Source organism: Copadichromis virginalis, linkage group LG3, assembly GCF_057382275.1.
Source record: "Copadichromis virginalis isolate Kocher_CV1m ecotype Utaka linkage group LG3, C_Virginalis_male_GT1.1, whole genome shotgun sequence".
Classification (NCBI taxonomy): Eukaryota; Metazoa; Chordata; class Actinopteri; order Cichliformes; family Cichlidae; genus Copadichromis; species Copadichromis virginalis.
In genome coordinates, this window is record NC_140620.1 from 39,433,959 (window position 1) to 39,442,300 (window position 8,342).

Consider the following 8,342-nt stretch of genomic DNA (forward strand, 5'->3'; position numbering starts at 1 on the left):
TCTTGCCTTACAATATTTACATTTATTCTTATTTGAATACTTTATTTAAGTAAAGTCACCCAACAGTTGTTTGCTCACTGCGTGGTTCAGGCAATAGTTACTCGAAAGCTCTAAATGCAGAATGAAGAACATTTTACCTGCATGTTTATGCTGTTATGGGAATGTAAAAAACTGATTCTGCTGATCAAATTCACGTCATTTATAAATGAAAATTAAATGAAAATTTAGTTAAGCAACAGAAAATACATTGCTCGCAAAATCTCTGCAGGCTTTTGAGATGTATTATAATAAGATTCATATACACACACACAGACACACAAAGAATAAAAACAAAGAGAACATTAATCTTGAAACTGAGACCAATATTTTTATTTCATTTCAAAACATTTTTACTGTCCCTTATGTTTGAGACAGTGCCTCAGTTAATGCACTTCATTTGCCTTATATGGATCATGACCACGATGAAGCCACGAGCCTGGAGAGCTGCAGAGAAAGAGCAGATAAACATACATGTTAACATGTAAGCTACAAAAACATGACAGAGCATCACATTCTTCACTTGGTGAACTGCAGATTACGTTCTCTTGAGATTAAATGTTATTTTGCTTTATGATCTTTTCCCTTTATGATGGAAACAAAAAGTTTGAAGAGTGTGAGAAGTATACTGAGACATACAGGCAGTGTGCAGCGAGGGATTCATTTCTCTCAGCTCATTCAGCATCAGGTCTGATTTCACCGTCAGAACCTGCTGCTTTCAGCACATCTTCAAGACTGAGGTTTTCCAAAGCGATCTCCATGAGTTTCTCATCTTCTTCACTGACATTCAGGAGTTCCCCGTTGGCCAGGGCCGCCTCATCTCCAAGGAGTGCACCAACAGACATCTCAACCCTGAGTCCGGCAGCCAGAAGTGTCTCATTTCCAGACTCTGAGCCCAGGAGCTCTTCATATCCGTAGGTTGCGCCGAGGGGCTCATCCCCAAGAGCTGCTGCCAGAAGTATGTCATCATCTCCAAAATCTTCACCCAGGGCACCACCAGACATCTCAAGCCCAAGTCCTGCAACTAGAAGTGTGTCACTTCCCAACTCAGTGTCTAGGAGTTCTGCATATCCAAAGGTTGTGGCCAGAGACTTCACATCTCCAAAGCCTTCACCCAGGGCCGCCTCATCTCCAAGGAGTCCACCAACAGACACATCAACCCCGAGTCCTGCAGCCAGGAATGTTTCATTCTCCAACTCTGTCCCCAGGAGCTCACCGTAGTCAAAGGATATGCCCAGAACTTTGCCGTAACTCTGCACATTCTGTAAGAGTTTCTCATATTGTGTAGGATCTATGTCGAAGTCTTCAGGGTTGTACTCTGCTGAATCAGAAGGTGTGGGAGTGATGACATCTGTTAGTAAATGACAGGCACTCAAACAGCTCTAAGTTTAGACCTGCACCTTAGTAAATTTCTGCTTTAAATAATCCCTTACCTTCATCATATACAGCTTTGTCCTCTATCGGTGCTGCACTGATCAGAGCAACAAGAGCAAAACCCATGAACAAGTCTTGGACCTTCATTTTCTAAAAACAAAACCCAGAAACTTCAACACTTTACAAAAATGCACCCAAACGCTCTTTAAATATTTAACACCTGATTTAGTGGGAGAAATGAAGGAACTACACTCACCTTTACTCTGTGTCAGTCGCTGAGTAGAAGCAGAAGTTAAGGTGTTAGATGTTTTCTGACTGTCTGACTTCAGTTATATACTCTTCTGAGGCGTGCATTTGTTTGTCCTGTTACTTTAGAGAAAAGCTCGTCCAATGAAAAGTTTCTACGCCTCTTTTGGTCACAAGGAGTGCTCCGAGGTATCTGCTGCACCTCGTGCTCACATGCAGTGCAGAGAAACACAGTAACATCATCAATAAACTTCAAACACTGATCAGATGGACACTCAGAGGTGAAAGTGGGCTGAAGCCCTCTGCAGCAGAGCTTTAGATTCACGTGTTTTTGTTTTCTCCCTTTAATTTAGTTTGAGTTTTTTTGTGGGTGTGATAACCTTTATGATAACTTTGATTCATCATGTAAAGGAGGCATATTTATTAAGGCAAGAGTACAGTAATACGTAGACATAAACATCTTACATTAATGCCTCCTCAGACTGGTTGTGTTGATAAATCTCACTAAACTTTAAAGAAAAAGTCCTGCATAATACTGTTTTTTGTTGCTGTTAATGTTGTGATGTGTTGCAGGTGTTCCAACTTTCAGCTTACCTTTGCTGAGCCCAGAGGGCAAGGCAAATACACGAGAGGAAAAATAAATATTTACATTTCTTTTTTTTGCTAAATATGTTTGAATGTTTTTTTTACTGGGTCCTGATAGAACATATTTAATTTATATATTGTTTAGTTTTAGCCTGTAAGAACCTTTGCTCTGGCACTTGTTACCTTGACCTTTGACTAATGACATCTATCCAGTTCACTGAGGTGAGTCTATCTATGATACGTGTACGTTTTCAGACTCTGATAGGACGCAGAGGTGCGCGGAGAGGAGCAGATTCAAACCCAGAATCTTCATCATTCAAGCAGCAAAAAATAAAGAAATGTCAAGATCACTTTGTCTCTATCAGAACAGACAGTGTGGGTTAAAGCAACAAGATCCCAACACGCTAAATGTGGGACAGAGTGAATGCTTATGTGGGACAAACATGTGTTACAAATTCTGTATTTCGTTTTTTTTTCCAGAGATTTATTTGTGTTTTCATCGTATTCCAAGTCTTGTGACTTTGTGACACGTCATTCATGATGACAGGTTTTCTTTTACATCTAGTGAATAAAAGATGGACTTCAGTCAAGTCTGTCCTGCAGATAAGAGAGTCAAACAAAATGTGGGACATTTTCTAAATGTGTGTAATAGGGAGGAGGGCTAAAGATGTCCCATGCCTATGTGGGGCCAGGACCTTATCCCAGAAGACACTGGGAGATAGGTGCGGTACAACATGGACATGTAGCCCATCGATCAAAGAGAAGCAGGTTTAGGAGTCAGCTGAAAGCACATGGAAAACATGCAAACTGCACACAGAAAGGCCCACAGGTTTGACCCAGGAAGATCACTGTTATAAACGGATAAACTGACTGAAATCTCTCCAGACATCTGTGTGAAATGTTTCAGATTAAACACGATTAGTTTTGATGACTACAGTCAGGACCTTGATCACATCTGTAGACTCTTGATAAGATGACAGACTGTTGAACGCTTTGAATGTTATTCATGCACAGAATGAAGAGTCAATCCACGCCTGATCTTTATGTGGCAGGAAATATCTTTTTTCTATGAGAAGTTTCCCGACTCTTCTTTTTCAACGGCTCTTCTGCTTTCACTGAGACCCGGGGGCGAGGCAAATAATCCGAAACAAATATTGTTAACAAATATTTACTCTTTGTTCTGCTAAGTATATTTGGATAATAGATGTCTTCTTACAACAGGGAAATGTCCCATCCAGTGAAATGTTTTCTCATGTTTTGCAAGTTACGTGACACAATATGCTCCAAGCGCTTTAACACAGCGCGGAGGGTCAAGTGCAGATATGTAGCTTTGTAGAAGGTTGTAGAGAAACTGCTTTACACTTTCAGTCCACTGTTACTGTCTGTTTGATCTACACAGAGCATCAGGACTACAGGAGCACTCAGCATCAACCTGATGATGACACGAAAATGATGGAAAAATTAAAGCAGCTCAGACTTCGACTTCCACGTTAATAAGATGCTGTGGAGTTCTATCTGTCACAGGGCAGGAAGACATTTATTTCTAAAAGCAAAAGATGCAGCATGAGATTCCATGTTCCCACTAAATATATAGAAATAAATAGGAACTAGGACCTTCCATGTTGTTTTGTTCTATATCTGTATGATTGGTACGGGTTACTACAGATTCCCACCATCTTTGTTACTATTCTGTAGAATTCATTAAACTCCTGAATCTTTTCTTACCACAGAATCTGTAATACAGCTGTCGTAATCTGTACAGTTTTAATGTGCAAGTGTTAACAAAAAACCAAACAGATGCTCAGAACCTGAAGTGAAAACATGCCGAATTCCTTTTACACGGCTCGTCTACATTTAATGAGTTAGAGTAGGTACGCCCTCAGATCTGATGGAAATCCAGCTCAGAGATAAACCGTGTCAGTGTGAAGCATGCACTGCTCACTTTCTGCTGACACGCTCACCGAGGTGTTAATCCACCTCCAGAGGGAAAACTCAGTGATGCTGTTTCGGTCTGAATTATATTCCTGGAAGGTGTTAGAGATTTTTAGAGCCTCTCGGGTGCACTAAGAATTACTTTAATAATGATCATAGCAACAGCTCTCTGATGAAAACACAGCGTTTTTACAGTTTACTGTGTCACACTAAACTCTACAGTCATGGCAACAAAGCTTTGGGAGTGTCGCAAATTTGGCCTTTCATTTTTTTATTCAGAGGGTTTTCTACATTTTTATAAAGCAAAGAACAGTTTAAACATTTCACAAGTTTTAAAGACTTTTATTGGCACAAAGATCAAATCCTTCTAACCCCCCCAAAAAATTCTTCACCTTTATTTAGCTTGAAGCAGTAATTTTGAGTAAAATGCAACTGAAATATATAAAGTTAAAGGTTTATTTATTATTATCATTTATCATAAAGGAAGATGTGCTTGTTATAAACTAAATGCATGACAAGCAGACACATTCTTACATATGACATTTTACACCATACTTTTCTTTTAGGATGGGGGGTGGGGGATGTGACTGACGGTGATCCATTCTTGCCTTATCAGTCCTTCAAGTAAGTTTTTTTGTCCATGAATCCAAAATATTAATTTGATACTGTCCAGGGGCGATCGTGGCTCAAGAGTTGGGAGTTCGCCTTGTAATCGGAAGGTTGACAGTTCGAGCCCCGGCTTGGACAGTCTCGGTCATTGTGTCCTTGGGCAAGACACTTCACCCGTTGCCTACTGGTGATGGTCAGAGGGCCCGGTGGCGCCAGTGTCCGGCAGCCTCGCCTCTGTCAGTGCGCCCCAGGGTGGCTGTGGCTACAATGTAGCTTGCCATCACCAGTGTATGAATGTGTGTGTGAATCGGTGGATGACTGCATATGTAAAGCGCTTTGGGGTCCTTAGGGACTAGAAAAGCGCTATATAAATACTTACCATTTACTGTCCAGGCCTCTTAGTTACTGTCTGTGCATCGTGACACGGCGCTCCATCATGCTTGAAAATGGCCAGACTGTTGCTAAGTTGCTCCTGAAACACTGGAAGAAACCAGTGTTTGAAGATGTTTTCAGTCCTCATCCCTATCAGCTTCCTCCCTCTGCCACACCAACCCTCTACATGTCCTCCTTCACTGCATCCATGAATCTTCTCTGAGTTCTTCTCCTTCTGCCTGGCTGCTCCATCTTTGTTCATAAGTCTTTGAAACTAATGATTTTTTTTTTTTTTACAATAACATAGAAACGTAAACTAAATAAAAAAGGAATCAGCAAAGTGTGTAAACAACAAAACGTGTGGCACTGCCAGAGCCTTTGCCCTGACCGTACAGTACAACTGAACTTAATACACTCATCCCTCAGTGCCTTTCAACAGCTGCTGTTTGTGTTTAGTAATTTAACTCCTTTTCTGCTTGCTAGCACCAAGTTAACAACGTGTGATGAGATGCAGCCCAGTCTTCTGCTGACTAATGAAAAGCACAAGTGCTACTGCAGCGTTCACTGTTTCTAAAGCCACTTTTGCCGCTAGTGATGTGTTAAAAACACAAAGCAGTGAGACCAGTTTTTTTGCATCTGTTCTGAAGACTGAAACTGAAATGTTACAGAAGCGTGAGGCCGGCCTTCACTTTACAGCAAGACATGTAACAAAGAAACATAAAACACAAGTTACTTTTTCCTACATCCAGCTTTTAACAACGTTTTTTGTTGTTCATGTGTTTTCTTTTACTTGCTTTCACTCGCTGAGTCTCCTTATTTTATTTTCAGTTCAATTTTTTTAATTTTATTTTTTCTATGTGTTTTATTTAATGTGTTTCGTGCTTTTGGATTGCTGTAATAAAAGAATTTCCCAACTTTCAGGTTCAGTAGAGTCGCCTACATCTTATGTGGCCTTTTGTTATTTGAATTAATTTTTACTGAGCTGTGTGGTCGAATTAAAAGTGTCATTATTCAGAGCAGCTGTGTGAGATTTTCTCAGGACATCTTGGCAATGAAACGTTGTGTTTCCTACACGATCTAATGCCTTGTTTGTCCCTAAAGAACTTCATAGCTCCAGCCTTTGACCCGCGACCACAAGAGGGAGACAGCCTCTGGTAAGAGCTCACTCACAGAGCCCAGCACACGCACAGATGCCTGAAACACACAGACCTTTTTACACTCTAAGTTTAGAGCACTGAACTTGTCCTCCATCAATATTGTAAGCACATACTGTACGGCACGGATAGATAATTTGCTCTGCAGGGTGGATAATATCGACACTTGGTCCCGGGAGCATAAATCTGAATTATTTCCTCTGAATTTAAGGAGAAATCGTCCTGGACACACGTCTCCCTTCAACATCCTCAAAGTCGGTTTAATTGGATGCTTCCTTGATTAAAACTTTCCATCATTTTGCTTGTTAAAAATTCATCCTTCCCCTAAAACCCACGTTACTAAAACTGCAAGCCAGATCAGGTTAAACTGCTTTCACTGGTAATTTTATTAGGTACACCTTGCTAGTACCAGGTGGGATCATTTTCCCCTGCTGAGCTGCTTTAATTCTTCATGGCACAAATTCAACAAGGTGCTGGAAACATTGCTCAGAGAGTTTGGTTCATGTTGACGTGACTGAGATCTAGTGTCTGTGGAGGTCATTTGCATTCAGAGACGCTCTTCTGCATATGTGTGCTGTAAAATGTGGTCGAGTTACTACTGACTTCTTATCAGCTGAAACAGTCTGTTTATTCTCCTCTAACAACAACAAGGCAGAACTGCTGCTCACTGGATATTTTCTCCTTTTCAGAGCGATCTCTGTAAGATTTGTCAAAGAGAACGGTTAACAGCTTCCACAGATAAATCATCTTCCCCTCAGCACAGACTTTATGTTGCACTAGCATTCTGTAAAGAAAAGAATCGGTGAAAACGTGGCTCCTTCAGATGACTTTCAACTAAAAGTCTCCCAACCAGATTACTGGTTCTGCATAAGCGAAGCAGATAAAAAAAATATATAAGAAAGCCAAATTCATTCCAGCTCAAGCTCAACAAAGCTCACTGAGCCCTGCTTCTACAGCCTCTCTGACAGAACTGTAGGACAAACTCCTCAAGTAACGCTTCAAAGTTCCTTTCTTGGTCTTCCTCCAAGCCCACACCAATTATCTCGCTCCAATAATCAACTCCAAATAGCTGGCAGCCGGACCAAGAGGAGACTCTCCACACCCACGTGGGCGTGGTTAATATCTCACATACACCTCAAACAAAAGCATGAATTAATCAAAACGGAACACAAGACTAAACCAAACCGAGTGTGTGGCAGCGAGGTTCCCTCATTTACATGTTGTAAGATAATCAGTGCAGAAAAGTGTCCGTGGCTGGTTTTTTGATGATTTTGTCTGTAGATTATTACCAGTTTGACCAGTAAAGTACTGGGAAACTTTATCTGAAGCGCTCCAGGTCACATTTTTAACCTTTTCGTGCAGAAATCTCGACGTTATTTAAATGGTAAGTGAAACACTGTGTGTGGAGCAGGAGTGAAAATGGGTTAGAAGAAGAAAAGAACTCAAATTTGTACTTAAGTAGAGTACTTGAGTAAATGTATTTAGTTAGTTTAAAGCACTGTTTGGTTCACTAATAAGGAAATATTCTTGGAATCAGGGCTTTCCTATATCCTGTTAATGTCTCTGACATTTATAGGATTTCCTTCCTGGGTACACCATGCAGGTGAAAAATGCGTGGGTGTGCACCTAACCATAAACACTCCATCTTCATTACGTCTCACATTCAGCAGCACATTTTAAGGTCATTAAAAAGCGTCTCTTTCACCCCCGCGTGTGCCGAGTTTCACTTTACCTCTCATGATGTCTTAATTTCTCTAATAACTCGAGGCGTCCATTCACATCCATTTGAAGCAAATCAGGCTCATAAACACAATTTTAAAAAGATCTGTGAAAGAGCAGCCTGTGTACGCACGGCTTTATGAAACTGACAAACTCACATTTCAGAGTTTAACATACAAGTCTATCAGTTTCATGGTCGATGCGGCCTCTGTGGGAAATGTGCTTCAGCCTTAAACTTGTGAGAAGAGTGCCGCCAGTCTGACCCAGTAGCCAAAAGAAAGGGGAGTCAGAGGTCACGGCAGGAGCAGCGGCATG

The 8,342-nt window shown here is 40.9% G+C and overlaps 1 protein-coding gene across 1 annotated transcript; it reads right to left on the reverse strand.

The window, feature by feature from the left end:
• Window positions 1-419: 419 nt before the first annotated feature.
• Window positions 420-3,086, reverse strand: LOC146714674 (uncharacterized). Its single transcript, XM_085452753.1, has 3 exons — window positions 1,470-3,086; window positions 676-1,354; window positions 420-483 (listed from the first exon to the last, which is right to left on the reverse strand). Exons 1-2 carry the CDS (start codon window positions 1,555-1,557, stop codon window positions 711-713), a joined length of 732 nt encoding a protein of 243 aa, XP_085308879.1. The 5' UTR covers window positions 1,558-3,086; the 3' UTR covers window positions 420-483; window positions 676-710.
• Window positions 3,087-8,342: the final 5,256 nt, after the last annotated feature.

Coding starts and splice junctions, on each gene's coding strand:
- LOC146714674 (XM_085452753.1), bottom strand. CDS start 1,557: ATGAAGGTCCAAGACTTGTTCATGGGTTTTGCTCTTGTTGCTCTGATC. Junction 1,355..1,469: donor CAAAGCTGTATATGATGAAG/GTAAGGGATTAT, acceptor CTGATTCAGCAG/AGTACAACCCTGAAGACTTC.